The following is a 23691-nucleotide window of genomic DNA, read 5'->3' as shown; positions in this document are numbered from 1 at the left end:
TTGATTTCTGGTTTGTTGTCTAGTAGGTTTTGTTTTATAAATGTGGTACACCTGTGTTTGGTGCATATAGATTTATAATTGTGATGTGATGTTCTCTTGTTGCATTGTTTCTTTGATGAGTAAAAAGTGGCCTTTTGTTTGTTTGTTTGTTTTTTGGATTTATAAGGTAGGGTCTCACTCTAGCCCAGGTTGACCTGGAATTCACTCTGTATTCTTAGGATGGCCTTGAACTCACGGTGATCCTCCTACCTCTGCCTTCCGAATGCTGGGATTAAAGGCATGTGTCATCGCCCAGCTTTTCTTTTTTATTAAAGATTTATTTTTATTTATTTATGAGAGAGAGAGAATGGGTGTTCCAGGGCCTCTAGTCACTGCAAATGAATCCAGACACATGTGCCACCATATGCATCTGGCTTATGTGGGACCTGGAGAATCAAACCTGAGTCCTTAGGCTGCACAGGCATGCACCTTAACCACTAAGCCATCTATCCAGCCCCAAAGTGGCCGTCTTTGTACTTCTTAATTACATTTGGTTTGAAGTCTATTTTCTCAGATATTAATATAGTCACATCAGCTTGTTTCATCTTCCTATATGCTTGGGAAACCATTTTATATCACTTCACCCAGAGGAGGTGTTTATCTTTAATGAAGAGATGAGTTTTTTAAGAGCAGCAGATTGAAAGGTCTTTTTTTTTTCTGATCTACCCTGGTAACCTGTGTCTTTTTATGGGTAAGCTAAGTCCATTAATATTTAAAGTTGTGTGCTGGAAAGATGGCTTAGCAGTTAAGTGCTTGTCTATGAAGCCTAAGGACCCCGGTTCAAGGCTCGATTCCCCAGGACCCACGTTAGCCAGATGCACAAGGGGGCACACACATCTGGAGTTCGTTTACAGTGGCTGGAAGCCTTGGCACACCCATTTTCTCTCTCTCTCTCTATCTGCCTCTTTCTCTCTCTGTCTGTCACTCTCAAATAAATTTAAAAAAAAGTAAAGTTGTGACTGTCAGGTTTGAAGTAATCCTTGCCAAGCAGTAGGGTTTATGGGGTTTGGTGCTTTGAACTTTTTCATGTCTGCTCTAGTTTTGGTAATCATGTTCATCCTCTTGTAGGCTCTTGAGTTTGGTTGTTCAACTCTTCTGTGTGGAATTTTTCCTGAAGCATTCCCTCTAGGTTTTGCTCTGTGTTCATATAATTATAGGGATGGCTTTTTTTTTTTTTTTTCCACAGAAAATTTTCCTTTCTCTGTCTATTGTGAGGGATACTTTCACTGGGTATAGTAGTTTGGGTTGGAAGCCATAGTTTTTTTAGGCTTTGAAGTGTTCCATTCCAAGCCTTTTTGGCTTTCATGGTTTCCATAAAAAAATCTGAGGTAATGCTGATGGAATTGCCTTTGTATATAATGAATTGTTTCTCTTTTATTGGTTTTATCATTTTTTCTCTCTCTCTTTTTTCATTGTTTAGAGTCTTTTTAAATTTCATTTTTTAATTTTTATTTATTTATTTGAGAGATAGAGAGAGAAAGAGGGAGGAGAAAGAGAGGGAAAGAGAGAATGGGAGCACCAGGGCCTCCAGTCATTGCAAATGAACTCCAGATGCATGCACCACTTTGTGCATCTGGCTTACGTGGGTCCTGGGGAACCGAAAAACCAAAATAAATAAGTAAATAAAATTTCACAATTTGTTTGGGGATGAAATGTCTGACACAAAACATCTGTGTTAAGAGGAACTATTCTAGCAGTGCTAATACCTGTATCAGGTCAGATCCTTCAGGACGCTCTGCTGTGGCTTCCAATACAACTGATCTTGAGGCTCATTGCAGTTTTACTTGCCTAGCACAGCTAATCAGAGAATTTCAGAAGAAGGAATGATCTTGTTTGTCAGGCCTGCGAAAATAAAACATATACATGTTTATGTTTTTAATGACATTTTTATAAAGGTGACAGCTGTTCTTTGACAGTTATTGAAGTTGAAGGAAGTTAACATTTTCTCTTCTAGTGAAAACATGAGCTAAACTCAGACCCTCTGAGAACCTGTATGGATTCCATGTAGGAAGCTGAGACAGAACTTGCTCTCTATCCTTTTATTTTACTTAAAAAATACTGTATTTTTAAAATGGGTGTGGTGGTGCACGCTTTTAATCCCAGCACTTGGGAGGCACAGGTAGGAGGATCGCTGAGAGTTCGAGGCCACCCTGAGACTACATAGTGAATTCCAGGTCAGCCTGAGCCAGAGTGAGACCCTACCTCGAAAAAAAAAAAAAAAAAGAAAAAACTCTTAAAAAAATATTGTATTTTTTATTTGCAGAGACAGGGGGAAGGGCTAGAGAATGCACGCACCTAGGCCTCCAGCAAACGAACTCCAGATGCATGTGTCATCCTATGCATCTAGTTTTATGTGGGTACCGGGGAATTGAACTGGGGTCCTTAAGCTCTGCAGGCAAGTGCCATAACTGCTGAGCCATCTCTCCAGTCCTTTTTACTTTTCACAGGAGTTAGTGAACCTTTGTCTAGATCTAATGTTAAGCTAGTCTGTGGCTGTTATCCTTAAAGTTATAAGATAGTTGCATCAAATCTTAGGAAGAAGTAGCAGCTAAATACCTAATGCCATTTAAAAATCCTCTTTATCAATTTTATCAAGAACTTTCCAGAGACTCTACCTAGTAGACTTGTATTTTCTATCACTGAATTAAATAGAGCTACAGAAGGCCTTGAAGAGTGTTTTTGATAGGCACAAATTTAATGTTTGAAGCCTGAAATCATTTTTTAAAAAAGGAGTTTGGGCTAGAGAGATAGCTTAGCAATGAAGGCACTTGCCTGCAACATCTAAGGACCCTGGTTTGATACCCCAGTAGCCACATAAAGCCAGATGCACAAAGTGACACATACATCTATATTTCACTTACAGTGGCTAGAGGCCCTGGTGTACACATTCTCTCTCTCAAATTAATAAAATTATTTTTTAAAAAGTTGTTCTAGCGATACTTGGGTAGAAAATAAATAATGTATACCACAAAAATAAGGCATCATATAGTCTGGCAACAAGGGAATCATCTTCCAATAGTGTCTAGGAAAGAAGATGACAATGCCTTTATCCTGATAAGCATTTTTTTTTAATTAGAAATAACCTAGCCAACCAGTTAGCCAGCTGGCCACTGTGAAGTTAAGTTTCTACAGTCAATCTCTAACCTGAAAAATGTGGACCTACCATCAAAATCAACTTCTCTTAATTTCAATTCTAAATAGATTTGAATGCATACATATATATGTAAGTACATACATATATAGTATTGTGGGTATATGTGTTTGGATGTATGATGTGTTCATATGTCTGTGCAGGTGTGAGTACATGTATGCATATGTCAGAGTTTGACATCTTGTATCTTCTTCAGCTTTTCTCTACTTTCTTTTTAGAGACACAGTCACTGACAGAACTTAGAGCTCATTAATTCAGTTAGACAAGCTAGCCATCAAGCCTCTAGGGATCCTTCTGCTGTGTTCCCAGAGTTGGGATTACAGGTGAGTAATATTGTACCTGACTTATATATGTGTGCTAGGGATTCAGACTTAGATTCTCATCCCTGCATAGCAAGCACTTTATCAACTAAGCCATCTCCCCAGCCCCATAAGTTCCTACTTAGTTTACATATGGTTGTAGAAATACATAAATAACTTGGCAAAATGTTAAATGATGTCATTTTTCATAGACTACCATCAAGACATAGGCATTTTTGGTTATCATAGGCATTAATTAAACAAAAATAAGACTGGAATAAAAAAGGTTTGAATTAGGAACTGGATAAATTAATGGAAGAATGAGTTAGACCAAAACTACACTAATCTGCTCCACTATAATCATGAAGAAACCATACACTAATTTGGGATGAGAAGCAATTTTTCGTCATATATAATTGGTGATGAGCTGTCTTACTTTCTTCCATAACCATCTTCAATACATTCAATCTGGAATTTCCCTTAAAGGAAAGTGTGCCATATATCCACATAACAAGAAATAGATATGCATGGGTGAGGTGTTACCTGCATATGCCATTTTCATTTTATGCAGGGCAATTATATCAGGTGATAATGACTACTATCAGTAATACCTACTTTGTGTCAGTATCTTGACATCTGGTTCAATAACTGCAACTGTGAAATCTGGTTATTGGGGCTCACTCAGGATGCAGCTCATGCTAAAGCACTTTTCCTCACTTCAAATTCCGTAGTTTGACCATAGTGTGGAAAACAGCTAACACAGAATTAAATAATGGTAAGTTCGAAAATTCTTTTCAGAGATTTTATAGGAAGGAGCAGGAAACCACTTATCTATGTGGAATAACTAATTCAATTTTTAAAACGTGACATGATGAATAAATGAATAGACAAAATTGATATTCTAAGGCAGCATTATACAAAACTATTAACCTACTTCAGTTAATGCAAACAGCCAATGAATATAATCCATAGGTGTCACATTTTTCATATTATAGTTACAGTACAAAAAAAGGAGTAGAGGTGTAACCTGGGGAAACATGGAGGGAAGACAAAAGGGAAAAATTAAACAAAGAAAAATATGAGGGTTGTGAAGGAGAAAAAGTAAAGAAAAGGAAAGCAGGAGCCTGTGAGTGGGAAAAGGGGAAAAGAGGCGAAAGACAGACAGAGAAAGAGAGAAAGAGAGAGAGAGAGAGAGAGAGAGAAAGAGAGAGAGGGAGGGAGAGGGAGAAAGAGAGAATGGGTGCATCAAGGCCTCCAGCCACTGCAAACGAACTCCAGATGCATGCGTCCCCTTGTGCAACTGGCTTATGTGGGTACTTGGGTATCAAGCCTTGAACTGGGATCCTTATGCTTCACAGGCAAATGCTTAACTGCTAAGCCATCTCTCTAGCCCTCTTCCATCATTTTTATTAGAATAAGACAGTTCCATAAGAAATATAGTGGTAGTTACAATAGTACAACTATGACATTCTACTCACTGACATTTGCACAAAACGTAATTATTTAAAATAAAGATAAGGCTAATTTGCAAGCCCTCACCTCTTATTTAGCCACATTATGAGTAATAACTCTCTTGCAAACTGCAGGCATCATCATTCTTCTTTTCTTTTTCTTCTTTTTTAAAATAAAGATGGTATTTGTTAGTTTTTGGAAATTAAATAACAAAATAACTGGCAAAACCCAAAATGAAACAAGAAAAGTAAACCTAACATATTGCAGCCCATCATCTCCAAGCACAAAAGCATTTATTAATGAGTATAAACATTTATCATTTTTATTTGCTTTTCTCCAACTTTTACTACATGGATGTTTTAGAAACCTGAGCTCCTAAAAAAATTCCACAGCTTGGGCTGGAGAGATGGCTTAGCGGTTAAGCACTTGCCTGTGAAGCCTAAGGACCCCGGTTCAAGGCTCAATTCCCCAGGACCCACGTTAGCCAGATGCATAAGGGGTCGCACGCATCTGGAGTTCGTTTGCAGGGGCTGGAGGCCCTGGCATGTCCATTCTCTCTCTCTCTCTACCTCGCTCTCTCTCTGTGTGTGTGTGTGTGTCTGTTGCTCTCAAATAAAAAAAAAAAAAATTCCACAGCTTTACCAGCTCCTAAAATGTGACTGAGATTAAGGTTCTGCTCCCACAGGGAAACATTAACTATTGCTGGAGTTAACTAAACTAGATACCCCAGAACTTCAAGCCCAGTGTTTTCATCAGGATGGGGACCATGAGAACACAGTCAGTGCCCACTAAAACAAAATTTCGTCGGGCGTGGTGGGGCACACCTTTAATCCCAGCACTGAGGAGACAGAGGTAGGAGGATCAATTGAGCTCAAGGCCAGTCTCAGACTATATAGTGAATTCCAGGTCAGCCTGGGCTAGAGCGAGACCCTACCTGGAAAAACCAAACCAAACCAAAAAACAAAAACAAAAAAACCATGATTGAGTGTGGGTACAGGCACTCATGTTTGCAGTCCCCTCGTGACTCTTAACATTAGGCCTGTCATCTCTCCTGAAAAGCCATCCTACAGCCACTGCCATTTTCCTAGCTAGCAGCTTCTCAAACTGCACCTCACTGGATTTGGAACACTGAGGTCAAGCTTTTGACCCTTACTCCTGGAATCAGAGGGCTCTTCACGAAGGTTGATAAAGGGTTTTGCACCAAGCTTGCTTTCACACTCAGTACCAGTGGAAGGATTGCTAAAAAAATCTACCTAGTGTGCGCCTCTATGGAATAATCGAGTGTGTTGAACGTACTTACCCATCAATACACAAAGACTCAAGTAAGTTAAAGGGTCACACTGACCAAGCCCCTCAAAACAGAGGCAAATTTGGTGCGGAAAGTCCTCTGCTATGCTAATAACCTCAGTTCACCTTGGCTCTTTCCTAGAAGAGCCACATGAATCTCCTGCTTCAAGAGGCACCTTTGGCCAGGCCAGACCACAGAAGAATGCAGAGCCCTGGGTGAGGTGATGTCACATGGAGTTTGGAAGTCATGCAGAAGGCCGCCGCATCAGGCAGCATCACTACCAGTCAGGGCTGGGATGTGCGCTGCTGGACCACACTCCTGGAGCCTTTTTTCCTCATGCAGCTTAATGGCAGGTGCCCAGATGTCCTTGCGCCTTTGGAATGATCGGAGGGCACCAGGTACTGATCCCAACCATGCCTTATCTGGATGAGCGCTGGAAGGCAATGCTCAGCTTGGAGGTAATACTGTCGAAAAGGCTGCTAGAGGTGAGCAAGAGGGAGCTCATCTGGATCTCCAGATAATTTGGATTCAATGTCACGTTTCCGAAGTAAAATTTTCTCTTTTCCTTTTCTGTGTTTCTTTTCTAATTCCCTTGTTCTCCTTCCAACACAACTCGGAGGGCTCTCTCCTCAGCTTCACACAGTTCAGAGCGCTTTTTATTGAGTTTTCTCAGCCGCTGAAGGTGGTGTTCAAAGGCCGGAGGACAGACCCCCCCACAACCCCCCGTCCTTGCTGCAGCTTCCTTCCCCAGTGTCCTCAGCTTCTCCAAAGCACGAAGGATGTCCACCATGCTTTCGGCGTCCGCCCGTTTTTTCCTCGCTTCAGACAAGACGCCCTCGCCTCGCCCACGCGGGCGGCCTGGGCCAGCGGCTGTGAGCGCTCGGCCCGGCCGGGTCGGGCGGTCGTCCTCGGCCTCGCGTAGGGCCTGAGCCGGGCCGCGGAGCCACCCGCGGGCCGCCGGGGCTCGCCGAGCACAGCCTCCAGCCACGGCCGGTCGCGCAGGCGCTGCGGGGCCCGCGTCCCCGAGAGCGTCGGACGGCGGCGGCAGCGGCGCCTCAGCCCCGCGCGCGCCCCAGGGCGGCCCTGGGGGAGAGGCCGGCGCGCTGAGGCGGCGGCGGTCCCGGGTGGAAGCCGCCAGCGCGGGAGGCCTCGGGCGGGCGCCCGGGGCTGCAGGGCCCGCGGAGGCTGGAGGAAGGGGGCCGCCGGTCCCCGGGAAAGGAGCTGGGCCGCTGGGGTAGAGACGGCGTGACGGAAAGCCGGGGACGCCGGGAGCGGGGGCGGACGGCCGACGGCAGCGGAAGGCAGGCGACCCGGAGGGTAGAAGGGCGGCCGAGCCGTGGTCCCCGTGGAGCGGCAGGTCATCTAGCGGCACCATCCTTCTCGGTGGTGGGTAAAGCAAGGTCTGGTCTAATCACAAGACTCGTGCCTGGCGTGAGATCCCAGTTTTAATTTCAAAGATTTTCGTAACAGTCGATAATCACTTATGTAATCCACGCATAGTACTTAACAGAGCATATGATAAATGAAAAGTGACCACTACTGTCTCCAAAATGCTGTCATGGTTGAAGTGTTTCGTAAACATGCCTTTCTGGGTCCTTCCTTGCTGGGCTCAGCTGGGGCACAGGGCACAGGTCATGGGCATGCCCACACATGTTCCCCTGCCCGCTCCCCAGATGATGTTTTCCTTATGGGGATACTGTGGGCTGCAGTGCCTGGTCCTGAAAGGCCGGGCTCCGGCTCTGGTTGGGTCAGGCAGGGTTTCGGGAGGGACAGCCACGTAGGGAACTGACACAATGTGTGGCTGCGATGGAGACGTGGAGTGGGAGGATGGTCCAACGGAAGGAAGGAAGGTGGAGATGACGCCGAGAGGATGTGCATCCAGAAGTGAGTTCAACATTTGGGAGTGTGGAGGATTTGGGTGGGGGGCCTCCTAGGGGGTCACAAATGCCACTGGAGGTGAAGGGAGTGAAGATGAGGAGATGCTGTTGACAAGTGGGAGGAGGAGCTAACAGAAGAGTTGGATGGTGGAAGGCAGAGAGCCACTTTAACCTAATGAGAAAAGGTGAATTGTTGAAGAAAAAAAAAAATGAATGGTCAAGGAAAAAACAAAACAAAACCGGGCATGGTGGCACAAGCCTTTAATCCCAGCACTCGGGAGGCAGAGGTAGGAGGATCTCTGTGCGTTCAAAGCCACCCTGAGACTACATAGTGAATTTCAGGTCAGCCTGATCTAGAGTGAGACCCTACCTCTAACAACAACAACAACAAAACAAAACAAAAAAGATGTCAAAACTAAGCAGTGCTCTCATTACAAATTGAAAATAGGAAATAGAGAAGTGAGGAGTTGTGGGCAGCTGTGCCAAGCGGTTGGTAGGTAGGAAGGACATTCGTAAAAGCATTCTCATCTCTGCTTGAGAAGGGCAAGGCTTTCTCCGCATGTTTTCATCGAATACACAATGCCAGCGTCTTTGAAGTCAGGACACAGCCTGCCCTTCTGGCAGCGGAATTCGCATGGATGCCCTTCTGGTCAGGGCTAAGCGAGGACTAGAGGGATTCTGACGCGTTTAGAGACGTGATGGACAGCCTCGGGTACAACTCTACTTTCCACCGGCTCACATACCAAGGCCTGTTTGCCCACCGGTGACTTTGTCCTTTGCAAATAAGGAACATCAAATTCTCATTCAGCAAATAGAAAAAAAATGTGTGTGTAGGGAAAGGCTAGCAGGAATGAAACTCATAGTATTTCGATGTGCGTCTTTTTGTATTTTATGAATTTTCAGAATTCTGCATCTGAGTATGGAACCTTACAATTAAGAAAACATAAAATCTTGTTTCCTGTTTTTATTTTTTATTTTAAAAACTTTTTGACAACTCCCATGCATACACGCAATGTACCTGATCACAATCCCCTCCCATCACCTGCCTTGCCCCTCCCCCTCCACTTAACCCCTTTTTTCTATTTAGTCCCTCTACTGAAATTTATCTTTGGAGGAACAGGGTTTTGTGCAGCTGAGATTCGACATGGTTGGCTGTTCACATGCGCATTGAGTACACTAGGGTACCTGTATGCCACGCCTCTAACGTACCTCTGCACATTTGACTGCTTAGCATCGGACGTGCGCATTGAGCACCCTGGGTATGTGGAATGCCACCACTCTAAAGTCTCTGTATTCTGCATGTTCGACCCGCTGAGATCTGGACATGCGCACTGAGCACTCTTGACTCCCCTACTTGCTCAAGCTGCGGAGCTCCAACAGCTCCTGCACTCCGCGCTTCCGGAGGACAGTCACGGCCCGTGTATTCCGCGCTTCCCGTGGACAGTCACGGCCCGTGTATTCCGCGGTTCCGGAGGACAGTCACGGCCCGTGCATTCCGCGCTTCCCGTGGACAGTCACGGCCCGTGTATTCCGCGCTTCCCGTGGACAGTCACGGCCCGAGCAGCCCGTGGTTACCGTGGACAGTCACGGCCCGTGCAGCCCGTGGTTCCCGTGGACAGTCCCGGTTCGTGCAGACCGCGGTTCCCGTGGACAGTAACGCCCGTGCATCCCGCGGTTCCCGTGGACAGTCACGGCTCGTGCAGCCCGCGGTTCGGTGGACAGTAACGCCCGTGCATCCCGCGGTTCCCGTGGACAGTCCCGGCTCGTGCAGACCGCGGTTCGGTGGACAGTAACGCCCGTGCATCCCGCGGTTCCCGTGGACAGTCCCGGCTCGTGCAGACCGCGCTTCCCGTGGACAGTCACGGCTCGTGCAGCCCGCGGTTCAGTGGACAGTCACGGCTCGTGCAGCCCGCGGTTCGGTGGACAGTTGCGGAACTGTGGACAGTTGCTGAAAGGCGAACCCTGCCGGGGATCTGTGGCAGACTTAATTTTCGGCGCTGGGAGCGGGAGCATTATAGAATTCGTTCGGGGCTTTTCATTGAGAAGCGGTTTATTCTTACTTTTAAGGGTTTTTATTGGGTTGGGGCGGGGAGCGGGCGGGGAAGGGGGTGGGGGTGGGCGGGGTGGGGCGGCGGGCGGCAGGGAGCCTGGGAGCCGCAGCCACAAAGTTCTTTGAAGTTCTTTGGGTGGTTTATATTTATCAGTATTACATTCTTACTTTTAAGTATTTTCATTGGTTGGGGAAAAGAGAAGTGGCGGCTGTGAACCCCAGGAAGAACCAGCCATGAAGAAGTTGATTAACTTCTTCACTAAGGAAAAACCTTTTGAAGATCCGAGGGTGTCGGGTCCTGGCCCGCCCAGGTACCACACCTACTACGAGCCTCAGAATAAGGTCCACGAGGCTGCAGCCTTCGGATTTACAGGCCTCTTGGAACTTTACCTGAAGCGCAAGGAGTCTTACAGGGGCAAAACAGATGTGAAGAAGAGGTGACTGGGCTCTGGAGGGAGGCAGGTCCCACGTGGAGAAGGCCCTGTCCTGCATGGCTGTGCTGAGGGCGGAGGGAACAGCTGGCCCTTGTGCACACATGGCAGGGAGGAGGCAGGAGCCCCGGGGAGAAGGCCACGTCTCCCCTGGTTGTGTGGAGGGCGGGCAGGGGAGGGCTTGGCGGTGTGCTCACTTTCTGCCAGCCACAGGCTCCTCACATTTTGTGGCCTGCATATTTTGCAGGGAGGGAGGCAAGTGTCACCTGGAGAAGGCCACGTCTCCCCTGGCTGTGCTGAGGGCAGTCGCTCTGGCCCTTGCGTCACTTTCTTCCCACCACAGGCTTCTCACACCTGTGGCCTGTGCCCTTGGGATAAAAAGGAGGCAGCTCCCTAGGGAGACGGCCATGCTTCCCTGGTTTTGCTGAGGCGGTTAGGGACGGGCTGGCCTGGCTCTCACTCTCTCCCTACTACAGGCTCCTCACGCCTGTGGTCAGCTAACCTGGGGTGAATGGGGCTAGTTGCCCTGTAGAAAAGGCCATGCCTTCCCTGGCTCTGCTGAGAGTAGGCCCTGGAGTGTTGGCTGGTCTCTCGCTTTATTTCCACCCCTTCCTCCTCACACCTGTGGCCTGCACCCCTGCACCCCTGCAAGGGGCCTAGCATCCAGACCACCTTCATGTGCAGCAAAACTAACAAACTTTGGGTCCCCTTACACACCCCCTTGTGGAGCACTTTCTTCTTGATTTAAGAGGGAACAAAACTAAGGAATACACCATTTAATGAACAAATAATAAAAAAAAAAACCCATGTCATGACACTGTAGACAAGTGCCTAGTGAGAGAAACTGTCTAGCTACATACCCCAAAATTCTTTGAATAAAATTCAATGTCCAATTTCTATGGTGGACACTCATACAAATATGCATTATAAAGAGAATTTACAATGAAACTTTGAAGGCAGAAGATGGCTCTGTGCTTTTTTTTTTTTTTTTTTTTTTTTTTTTGTTGTTGTTTTTGTAAGGTAAGATCTTACCTCTAGCCCAGGATGACCTAGAACTCACTATGTACTCTCAGGGTGGTCTCGAACTTATGGAAAGTAAAGGATCCATCAGATGAAAATTAATGAGTATAGGTGTTACATGCTATATAATTTTTATAAGAGTGACTATAGGTTTTGAGGTAGCGCTCTATAATTTTGTAAAGTTCACTCCATTTCCACAGGACTCCCCTTCACTATGCTTGTGTATATGGCCATCTGGACGTTGTGAAGCTCTTGATTAAGCGGAAATGCAGTGTTAATGCAGTGGATTTGCGCCTTGTCTCACCTCTCATGAAGGTATAACGACACCATTATTTTCAGATAATATAGATTTGATTTCAATGCTTATTATAAAAGTGAGTTTATCTCATTTAAACAACTAAGTGGTGAATTCTGTTGAATGTGTATCTTGAGTTCCTTGAGTTGACAATCTGCTTATTGATCCACTACTCACAGGCTGTTCAGTGCCGAAATGAGGAATGTGCAAAATACCTTCTCCGACATGGTGCTCTGACGAACATAGCGGACAACACAGGCAGCACGGCTCTGCACTATGCAGTCTACAATGGGGACATAAGCCTTGCTTCAATGCTGCTGAAACACCGTGCAGATATTAACTTGGAGAACGAGGTATAATTCATACAAATTTAATACCAAGGTAGTTGAAATGCATGTGTTTTCACAGTCGTGTAAGGTCAGTTTCCAAGCTCAAGCATTTCTCTTGAATGAAACTATTTGGAAATAGTTCATCTATTTCAAGTGTCACTTTGCATATTGATACTTTGAAAAGGCATGTAACAGAGGACAACTTTCTTCTATGCACTCATGTTAAGTACTTATGTTGCAGAAATCTGTCACCCCTGAAAGGGCTCAAAAGTTAGACCAAAGCACAAGTACACCACAACCAGTTTTGGTGAACCAACGAGTTTATTAGGGTTCCGTATAGAACAGGGTGAGGGGTTGCTTACAGGAGCATGGTGACTCACGTGCAGCTACATTGTGGAAAGCTCACCGCAGCACAGGCGATGGCTCACAGAGGCTGCATCTCTGCAGTGCATAGCACAGCCTGGCGGCAGCTTGGCCAGCTGCAGAGTCTCAGGCGCACTACAGGATTTGCAGACTGCTCAGTTGGCAGTCTCTTCCCAGGCATTTTTTTTTTTTTTTCACTTCAAATGATCTTAGGGGGTGGGGTCTTGTAAATTTCCTTCATCTTGTTGACTCCCAGTTTCTCCCAAAGAGGAACTGCTTCAATACTGAGGAAACTGCTCTACAACAATTTATGAACACAATGATCTGTTAAGCTATGATTTTTTCTATTCTATAGTGTCCTCTTCATCAAAGTTTTCCTAGCTAGCTTAAAATAAAATATAGGAAATAAAAATTGCCCTAGAAGTTGGCTAGTCTCAAACATAAGTTCTTGATGAAATGTGGATATCTCGATGCTGCTGTAAAAAAAGTTATATTGTGTGATTAACCTCTAAGTGGTAAGACTGAGGAAAAAAATATTAGAAAAAGAAATTGATCAGAAATATTTAGGCCAACTTTGAAATAAGAAATTTGAAGGAAAACATCAAGTGGTTTTTACAATTCATTTTAGATGTATTAATATTGTGCTGTGGAAGTGGGAGGTAATGGCTCTCTTAGTTTGAGAAAGGTGTTGAATCATAAGCATGCCTGCAGAGGGACTTTAGGAGGACTGTGGAGAGACCAGACTGATAGTGACAGGGTGGTGATTATATGGACAATTTAAAGGAAGAACTAATAAGGCACATGAATAGTTAGTTCCCTATCGTTTAAGAAACAGCCACAGAGCTGGAGAGATTGTGTAGCGGTTAAGGCACTTGCCTGCAAAGCCATAGGACCTAGATTTGATTCCCCAGGACCCATGTAAGCCAGATGCACAAGGGAGCACATGCATTTGGAATTCATTTGCAGTGGCTGGAGCCCCTGGTGTGCCCATTCTCTCTTTCTACCTGCCTATTTCTCTCTCTCTCTCTCTCTCTCTCTCAAATAAATAAAAATAAAATATTAAATAAAAGAAACAGCCACATAGAAAAGGGCCTAAACCATGTTCTCAGATGTGCAATACTTTCCTGGGAGTTGGAGATATTTCACATTGCATCTTTGAAGAATCGGGTTGCCTTTTTGAGGTTTCGATTTCTTCTGCTGTCCCTAACGCCAGGAATTGAATGGAATTTTCACTAATTGCACGTCTTTATTTCATTTATCCTTTTAACAAAATCTTCAAATGATGAAGGACTTGGCCCTGGGGATGGAGGTGAGACTGAAGTGATGCTTGTCTGCCTGACCAGACAAGAGCCAGACCTAACGTTGTGTGCTGTTGTGACAAGGAGAGAATTGAGAATGTACAAGGCCAGGCTTTTCCTACAAAGTTTATCTCAGTAAATCAAATAAGAACTATTGGCTGCCTGTATGTACCTGTTGTCCAGGACCTATGTGTGATCAGTTAGCATGGGATCCAATTTGGTGTTTCCTCTTGTCATCGACTTTGCCTTTACATATAGTTGAGTCCACAGTTGATGTTTAATTTGAATTTTATTACAGATTTTATTGTTTACAAAATACTGAAATGTTTAAGAATAGGTTATATATTATGTACTACTTTTCTAGCAATGGGATTAACTTTAGCAATTAGAGTTTTTAAAAATTATTTATTTGGACTAGAGGGATGGCTTAGCAGTTAAGGAATCTAATATTTCTCAGTGGTTAAAGACACTTACTTTCAAAGCCTGACAGTCTGGGTTTGATTCCCCAGTACCCACATAAGCCAGATGCATAAGGTGGAACATGTGTCTGGCATTTGTGGTGGCTAGAGGCCCTGGCACACACACACACACACACACACACTCCCTCTCTCCCTCTCTCTCTCTCTCTCTCTCCCTGGCTCTTTCTCTTCCTCTCTCATAAATAAATAATTAAAATAAAATATTAAAAATATTGATTTATTTGCAAGGAGTGAAAAAGAGAGAGAAAGAGAGACACAGAGAGGGAGAGAATGGGTGCGCTGGGGTTTCTTGCTACTGCAAACAAAGTCAAGATGCATGTTACACTTTGTGCATCTGGTTTATGTGATTACTGGGGAATCAAACACAAGCTTTCAGTCTTTGAAAGTGTCTTTAACCACTGAACATTTTATATAAAAATATTTTCCTTTGCCCATACTTTAAACATATGCTCATTTGAACAAATAAACCTCTAAGTTTTAACAGGTAAGTCACTTTTAACAGTCCAGCCAAGTTGTGCATTATTGCAAACAAAATTATATCATTGTCCTCAGAATTGTCTCTTAACAAGACTCATGAATTGGTGACTTTGGTTCTGGTAAAAATAATACACAATATGAAAGGTGGCCATGTTATGTCATTGTCTCATTATTTTTATTTAGTGTAAAATAAACTAAAGAAGGGGTAATTTATGAAGCCACACACACAAAAAAAATTAAAAGACCAGGATTGGAGGCGTACACCTTTAATCCCAGCATTCAGGAGGCAGAGGTAGGAGGATCTCCATAGGTTCGAGGCCACACTGAGACTACTTAGGGAATTCCATGTCAGCCTGGGCTAGAGTGAGACCTAAATAAATAAATAAATTAACTAATTAATTAATTAATTAATAAAAGTAATGGCACAGGCCTGGAATCCCAGCACAATGGGGAGAACTTAAGTAGGAAGTTTCTGAGCCAGGAGGCTAACCTAGGCTATATAATAGTAGCATATAAATTAGTAACTAAGCAAAATTAAAGAGATCTTCAATACTGGACATCTATTTTAAATTTCTCTCCCAGATTGGGGGTATTTGAAAAACGTATTTTGCTTATGGTTATAGCAGGAATCCTAATACCTTTATAATCAGCTCACCTTTCACATGATACAATGAAAATATTACTCCCCTGCTTTGGAGTTGTTGAGATGAAGATGGAGCTCCTGCCCTCAGGGAGCTCTGGGCTTAGATGGAACCATTGCCCGACTCAAAAATACTCATCAGTTTGTACATATGTAGTATTTCTCAGGAAGGTAATCATTTAACGTGAACTCTGTGGGAGTCTGAGTTCATGTTGCAACCCTAGGCAGGGTGGAGCACTTAAAAAACAGGGGCGCACGTGTCAGTGTGCAGTGGGTTGAGAGGAAGAAAGCGCTGCTGAATTTCTGTGCTAGATGTTCATGTACAAGGGTGGTGTTAGGTTTTCAGCTCATCTCTGATTTCTTGTTTAACAGAGGCAACTGCCACCACTTTTACTGGCTCTTCAACAAAAACAGGAGGAGATGGCAATATTCTTAATCAATAACAATGCCAACATATTCATATGTGATAAGGTGTTAAGGTACAGTCCTTTCAATTTGAACTGATATACTGTGTTCTATAGAGGAAACCATCACTACTGCTAGAAATATCACACTGATGAAGATTAGTTCAGGATACTGTGAAATTACATATTGTAGGATATATATTATCATATCATATGGACTGCTGTTTGTTAATTGTAATCCATTTTGGTTATATAAATGTATCTAACAAAAGGTTTCATATATTTAATGGTATAATTTAAATATTTGTGAATTAAATAATTGGGGTTTTGTTTTAGTTTTGTATTACAAGTGAATGCTTAACTATTTTACAATACTTTAACTCTCTGCTTCTGACATACTGTTCTTTTAAAATTGTATGTTAAGCAGCTCACTCTCTTCCTACTATTTTCTTTAAATGCTTTATGAGAGAGAGTGGCAGGGAAAGAGAGAGAGAGAGAGAGAGGAGGGAGAGAATGAGTATGCCAGGGCCTCCAGCCATTACAAAGAACTCCACGTGCATGTGCCACCTAACCTTGGTCCTTAGACCTTGCAGGCAAGCACCTTAACCACCAACCCTCTTGCTACTGTTTCCCCACAAAACTGTAAGGCAAAAAACAAAACAAAAACAAAAACCTCCCTGCTATCAGCTGCTTTTGGCTAGATGCTTTGTCTGAGCAACTACAAGCAGAAGTAAGGCTGTGATGGTACCATGGGCAGTACTGCTGTAATCCATATGCTATAGGCGCAGGCCTCAGTGGTGGAGGCAGCACCTACACCTGCTCTGTGGTGAGCCAGGCGATGTACATGTCCCCAAGCACCTGCTCTCAGCAGATGCAGACTCTCTTGGTCTCCTTGGGCAAGATCATCAAGCTGCGCCTCTCGCCTTTGCCAGTCTCCTGTCTTGTCTGCTTTGCTAAGTTCCAAGATGTAGACTCGGTAATTGTGGTGCAGCATCTGCCAAGCAGTGTGTTCCTCGACAGAGCCTGGGTGGTCTTAGCATCCACTGAGGAGTTACTCCTGATGACACTAAGGCTTTGTCTGTGTTGGCAGCTGCTAATTGCAGTGTGAGTCTTCTGCTTGGTGGTGGAATCCTGCTCCCCCAGCCCACTCACTCAGATCAGCACTGCGACTTTGAGGCTTTGGGAACTCCACCTCTTGACCAGGCCCTTGCAGCTCCTGGGCTTCCTGGAACAAGTGTGACCTTTCAGTCCCTTGTTCCAGCTCAGATGCTGGAACTTAGGAGTCTTATAACTGTTGTCACCATTATTATTGGTATGGTTTTATACTAATGCTATTGCCTTAAGCATGTGGATAGATTTTAGTCTCTTGTGAATTATTACTCTACACACATCAGACCAGGGAAGACATAGGGAATGACTCATCTACCTCTTTAAATGCTTCCGATAAATAACTTCCACACAATCATTATCCACTGAAGGGTATGAAATTTTGAACTCCATTGTGGAATGTCAAGCAAAACAAGAAGCTTCCTCTTTGTTTTGTTCCTTGACCTTGCTGGTTATCTACAAAGATGACCTGTGCTCATCTTTGTACATTTGTTAGTAAATGGTCATTTCTACACAGACAAATGATTTCAAATTGGCAAATTATGTATAGTTATCTATTCAGTACTTTTTATTAAATACCCAATATAATGTTTTGTCTCCATTATTTTAGGACCAGCCTCATCTATGCTGTTAGATATGAATTAGCAAAGGCTGCAGAGGTTTTACTTGAGAGAGGTGTATCTGTCATGGCAAGAGATGGTTATAATCTCACGGCCATTGAATATGCAGTTGAAAATAAAAGTAAGATGTAAGTATTTAAATTAAAATTGTAGCTATCATCAAGTGAATGTTAAAAGCAATTACAAAAATGGTAGCTTCTCCATCAGGAGAGGATTTCTTATCTACTTAAAGACAATTGAAATGGCAGTGATATATCCATGTCATCATTGAGAAGCTAAGCACTCAAAAGAAGGAACAATGGATGCAGGACTCTATGCAGGGTACTTTTTGAAAGGCTGGGACTTGAACTTGACTAAAGTGAATATTCTATCCTTGAGTCACACTCCCATTACTTAGCTCAGGAACTTTCAGAAAGCTGTATTTGAGGATAACAGCATTTTGTGCTTTTATTCTAAATATAACACAATCAGGGAGTACACATAACCTCATATCTTTGATATGCTAATTAGCTTTTGAGTTTTGAAATCACTGGGTTATCAAACATTCCTGTTACTTTCCTCTGAGTGCTATCTTTGTGATTCTGCTCTTCTATGATTTATTTATTTGTATGTGTTTGAATGTGTACACATGTGTTGGTATATGAGTGTGGGCACATGCATGCTATTTGAACTCCCGAGAACTTAAGGAATTCTTTACATTACAATCTGTTGTTATGAAAAAAGAAAAAAAAAAGAAAGAAAGAAAAAAGAATACATTGTAGTCATCCTTTGGTTTATTTTGTGCTGTAGTTTTGCAGCTCAAGCTGACCCTGCAGCCAGACATGAACATCCATTCCTGCCCTTTGTCTTTACTAATGGAGTGTCCTGAGTATTCATAGCAATAGACACTGAGTCTTAAAAGTTGAAAAGCAGTGTTCACATATATGCATGTTTCTGAGAGCACCTACTATTACTGATTGAACACTATTCGGCTGCATCTGCCAGGGCTCTGAGCTTTAACAACACAGACTGACAGAAAACGGACACTTTCAAACCCTTCTAGGGAAGCCAGGTGTTAACCTAGACCTTTATAGTGGGTTACCATTGAGGAACTTGTTTGTCCCCTTTTCCAGTCTGAATGGGGACCATTCTAAACTATCAGATAGTGTCAAATTATGTAGGAAGAGACTGGCATGCCCTCTCTTCTTTAATACCCTATACCCTACACTCAAAAGCCCTTCAAAGAAGCCCGTGTATCTTCTTGGCCTCAGTGTTAGGAGGTCCACATCAGCCTTCCCAGAGAGAGTGCCAACTTCTGATTAGTCACTCAAGTGACATTCTCCATAGCAGTGAGACCCTTCTTACCTACTTGAGTCTGTGCCTTGAGTTTTCAGGATATTTTCAGTTCTTGCTTTACCACAAGACCATTAATCACAGTTCTCTGAGTCTGAAGTACATTATTTGGAATTAAGAGAGGAGAACCCCATTGTGTCTCATCAGAGCACAAGTGTGAAAGAGAAGTTTGTCTTCAAAGAAGTTGCAGATGAAGCTGGTGCCACAAGAGTCACTCTCACAAGGATCTACTGCCTCAGGGCTTGAATACGTAGATTGGTTGAATATTTCCTCATTACTTCCTCATTTGTATATTAGAGCCCATGTGCAAACACATATCTAGTTTTATTTGGGATTCTGGAACAGCTCAATCAAAACAAGCAAAATCACCCCATTGCTTTTCTCTTTGTACGTACATGTTCTGTAGACTGTCAATTTATTCACAGCAACCTAATGAAGTAACAGTTAAGGTATTATTTTTAGAACATGTTTCCCTAAGAGAAACAATTTGATCTAAACAAAGCACCAGTTGGTTATAACAAATCATGATGCTTTTCAGTAAGCTAGGAAAATTTAATTCATAGCCTGAGGTGGTTTACTTTTGATTCCTAACCATTTCACCCCCCCCCCGCCTCATTTTTGTTACAAGTTATGTAAAAGTTTTAAAATCTTCAGTTTGAAGCATATGATTAAAAATTCAGGTAGGACTGTTAATAGTATCAGAAAAAAACATGAATTTAGTGCATTGGGCAAATGATTTCCATATTAACATTGAAACAGTAATTTTATTTACCACTTTTTTGTACATTACAGTCTTCCATTGTTGTTGGCTTACGCCAAGAAGAGGAGAACAACTTCAGATGATAGCGACACATCATGTAAGTCTTCTGATAGTTCATTACTATAGAGCTTCCTGCCCTAGATAGTACAGTCAGACTGAGAATATTTTGATTCCAAAAGGTGATTCACAAAGTGTAGTGCTGGGGAGACGACTCAGTAATTAATAGAGACACTTGCCAGCAAAGTCTGTTGAACCAGGTTTCATTTCCCAGTACCAATGTAAATCCAGATGCATAAGATCCACTAGCACCTGGAGTTCAGTTGCAGTGGCAAGAGGCCCTGGTACACCAATTGTTTCTCTCTTTCCCTCTCTCAATTAAATGAAAGAAGAATTTTAAAGCAAAGTGTAAATTGAATTCATAGTTTTTCTGATGTGTCTCCTAATAGTTTACAAATCAGAATTCTTTAAAGTAAATTGTGAAATTTATAATCTGAAAGGGCCTTGTCCAAAAATTGCCATTTTAAGGTGGCTCTTGAAATCTTATATATGTTGGTAAATATAAAAAAAGATATTTAAATTTAGCATGCTACTTGCTTTCTTGATGGTCACAGATAATTGGACTTGCAGCTTCTATTTAATTTTATAATGAATGCATTGCATTTAGTAACTGAAAATTATCACATCTTTTTTATATAACTAGAAGCACAGAAGAACAAGTTGTGTCACTAAGACATGATAAAATATTCAGCCCTTTGATTATTTCCTAGCTACACACGTAACTAATTTGGCCTATAGGTTTGTAATTATTCAATATAGACATGACCAATGATAATCTTCACCTATCTCTAATGTAATATGATTATTCAACTAAAGTTCTCAAATTTGCTGCACTGCACAGTAATAATGGTGAAAATGCATAACTTCCTTGGCAGATTTAGGTACTAAGCCCATGGCCACCTGTACTCTAGGCAAATGGTCTATCCTTTACTAGACTTCAGGCCTATTTTCCATTTGGTTTTCCTACTTCACATAGAATCCAATAGTAAACTCTCTGCTTATGGGAAAGTGTTACTCCTAAAGTGCTTTGCCTCATAACAGATGAGAAGCAATAGAAATTATAATTCAATTATGCTGCTAAATAAAGTACAAACACATGATGGGCATGATCCATCAAAATGTAGTAAGAGGGCTGGAGAGATGGCTTAGCAGTTAAGCGCTTGCCTGTGAAACCTAAGGACCCCGGTTCGAGGCTCTATTCCCCAGGACCTAAGTTAGCCAGATGCACAAGGGGGTGCACACGTCTGGAGTTCATTTGCAGTGGCTAGAGGCCCTGGTGTGCCCATTCTCTCTCTCTCTATCTATCTGCCTCTTTCTCTCTCTCTTTCTGTCATTCTCAAATAAATAAATAAAAATGAACAAAAAATTTTAAAAAAATGTTGTAAGAAGAATATCAGCTCATCCTTCTAGACATTATTTTGTGAGAAAGAGGGATTTTGTAGGGAAAAAATAAGAAAGTAAAAAGGGAGATTTGATGGTAAATTTTGAGCCATGGTGAATAAAACTGAGAACTTTAATTGGATTTACTGTGTATATGTTCACACCAAAGACATGAACAATGCTCAGCCAGGGAGTATTTCTTACTCCCATTCAACTGAGTGCCAGGCAAGAGGTACAAACCCATCATCATTTTACAAAAGACAAATATAGGCTGGAGAGATGGCTTAGCTGTTAAGGTACTTGCCTGCAAAGCCACAGGACTCAGGTTCAGTTCTTCAGGACCTATATAAGCCAGATGCACAAGGGGGCACATATATCGGGAGTGCATTTGCAGCAGCCAAAGGCCCTGGTGTGCCCATTCTCTCTCTCTCTCTCTCTTTCTCTCTCTCCCTGCCTAGTTCTCTTTCTCAAATAAATAAAAATTTTGAAAATGACAAGTATGTGTACATATATGCATCTGCCCAAGTATTTTATAAATACATAACATTCTCTATGGTTACTGAGGAAAAAAAGAGTCACGAGTGATTTGAGTCTATAAATAAACAGAACCATGGATTGGATTCCCAGAACTACAATAACAATAATAACAAATATTTGGCAGACTGTGCTGTTGTAAAAACCCCAACTCTGTATAGTCCTAATGGAAAAACACTCAGCTTCATTTAAAGCAAAACAAAACCCTCTATGTGTTCAACTTTCACCACTTATTGGAAGAAAGACCCAAGGAACAGTAAGGAGGCCAGTGGTTTTGGCTTGTTTGTGAAGCAAAAAGTTTGTGTTTGTGAAGACTCACACCAGTTGCTCTACTACAATCAAGAACCAGACTCCCACTTCCTGAACTCACTAAATGCCCTTGAGCTTCTCCCAGTGACACGCACTAAGATTCCTTGAAAGATGGAAGAATAGAGCCTTGCGTGGTGGTGTACACCTTTAATCCCAGCACTTGGGAGGCAGAGTTAGGAGGATCACCACAAGTTCAAGGCCACCCTGAGACTACATAGTGAGTTTCAGGCCAGCCTGAAGCTACAGTGAAACCCAACCTCAAAAAAAAAAAAAAAAAAAAAAAAGATAATAGATAGGTACATAGATAGATAGAACAATAACATTATAACCCATAAGTCAGACCTATCAGACATCCAAGTATGACTGACCAAAATTACAGATATTCCCTCTACCCCAAAGGTAGGAGAGGACTACCTAGCAAGAAGTGGGGTCATTTTGGGTCAAGCCAGACCTGCTTTGGTTAGGACCCTCCCCTTATTCTTCTTGGAGGGCTCAAACCTAGAGACAATGAAGGAGTGTCTGCTGCACCCCTGCAGCCTCGTCTTGGATGCTTTGCAAAAGCTTTCCTCACCTTATGAGTAGCGGAATTTTCAGTGACTTTTTAACTATAGCAGCTTTTCCAAATTGCCACAGGGGATGGACACCCCTCAGTGCAAAGTCACAGTGCCTTCCAACACACGGGCTTCTTGCAAGACTTCTGCATCAGCTTGTTGGCTTTAGAGAAACATCTCCATCCAAAGACCCATCTGTCCACTGACAACAAGGATGGATGGACTGTGTTCAGGGCACAGGGTCACTTCCCACGGAGGGCCGTGTCCTTCTGAGCACAGGAGGCAAAGCGAGAAGACAAGGCCATTCAAGTTTTGATTGAATCGGCACCCAATTACATCAGTGAACTGCTGCAACCCTGCTCCTGATGGGCCTGGACAGTGAGGACAGCACTGAGGAGAAAGGCATTTTTTTGGCCACCCAAAAAGATCTTCATGGCTAGGGTGAAAAAAAAGTCAAAGTCTGCAGACGGCTCCTGATAAATGGTTTTTTTTTTTTTTTTTTTTTTTTTTTTAATTTATTTGAGAGTGACAGACACAGAGAGAAAGACAGAGAGAGAGAGAGAGAATGGGCGCGCCAGGGCTTCCAGCCTGTGCAAACGAACTCCAGACGCGTGCGCCCCTTTGTGCATCTGGCTAACGTGGGACCTGGGGAACCAAGCCTCGAACCGGGGTCCTTAGGCTTCACAGGCAAGCGGTTAACCGCTAAGCCATCTCTCCAGCCCCTGATAAATGTTTTAATGCAGCAATAGATCCATTTTATTTTTATTTTTATCAAATATTCTTATCAAATTTCACAGATGACAATATGAAACAAGCACAATGGTTTTGCAGTACAGTTTCAAGGTATATGCAAATTAGAATACAGAGTTTAACACCTGTGTAACTGACATTTTGAACTTTACATTTTCATATAAAACTTACAATTTCAAATATTAGCCAATCTGATAACTTTCTCATAATATAAAAAGGATGACATGCAGATTTTCACTAAACAAACTACATAAAATATTTAAAGTAATCATTAAAACTCAACATTAGAATTTGTAAAGATTAGCTATAGAAATATATTGGCAAGTCACTCTTTTTATAAAGGTACCATTCGCTACATTACAAAATAGTCTCTAAGACAAAACTCCCTCAACTAACTGT

The 23691-nt window shown here is 42.8% G+C and overlaps 1 protein-coding gene and 1 pseudogene across 2 annotated transcripts in view; one reads left to right on the top strand and one right to left on the bottom strand.

The window, feature by feature from the left end:
• Positions 1-6241: 6241 nt before the first annotated feature.
• On the bottom strand, positions 6242-7591 carry LOC123462898 (annotated as a pseudogene).
• Positions 7592-10303: 2712 nt separating this feature from the next.
• LOC123462736 (ankyrin repeat domain-containing protein 7-like) overlaps positions 10304-23691 on the top strand; it is a 49994-nt gene continuing 36606 nt past the window's right edge. For both annotated transcript variants that reach the window (XM_045155903.1, XM_045155902.1), the window contains exons 1-6: positions 10304-10593; positions 11808-11922; positions 12082-12255; positions 15861-15967; positions 17610-17747; positions 19744-19808. In XM_045155903.1, coding sequence (XP_045011838.1) covers positions 10391-10593; positions 11808-11922; positions 12082-12255; positions 15861-15967; positions 17610-17747; positions 19744-19808 — 802 coding nt within the window. In that variant the 5' untranslated portion in view covers positions 10304-10390. The remainder of the gene's footprint in view (positions 10594-11807; positions 11923-12081; positions 12256-15860; positions 15968-17609; positions 17748-19743; positions 19809-23691) is intronic.

Source organism: Jaculus jaculus, chromosome 8 (assembly GCF_020740685.1).
Source record: "Jaculus jaculus isolate mJacJac1 chromosome 8, mJacJac1.mat.Y.cur, whole genome shotgun sequence".
Taxonomy (NCBI): domain Eukaryota; kingdom Metazoa; phylum Chordata; class Mammalia; order Rodentia; family Dipodidae; genus Jaculus; species Jaculus jaculus.
This window is presented reverse-complemented; position numbering and strand designations above follow the sequence as displayed.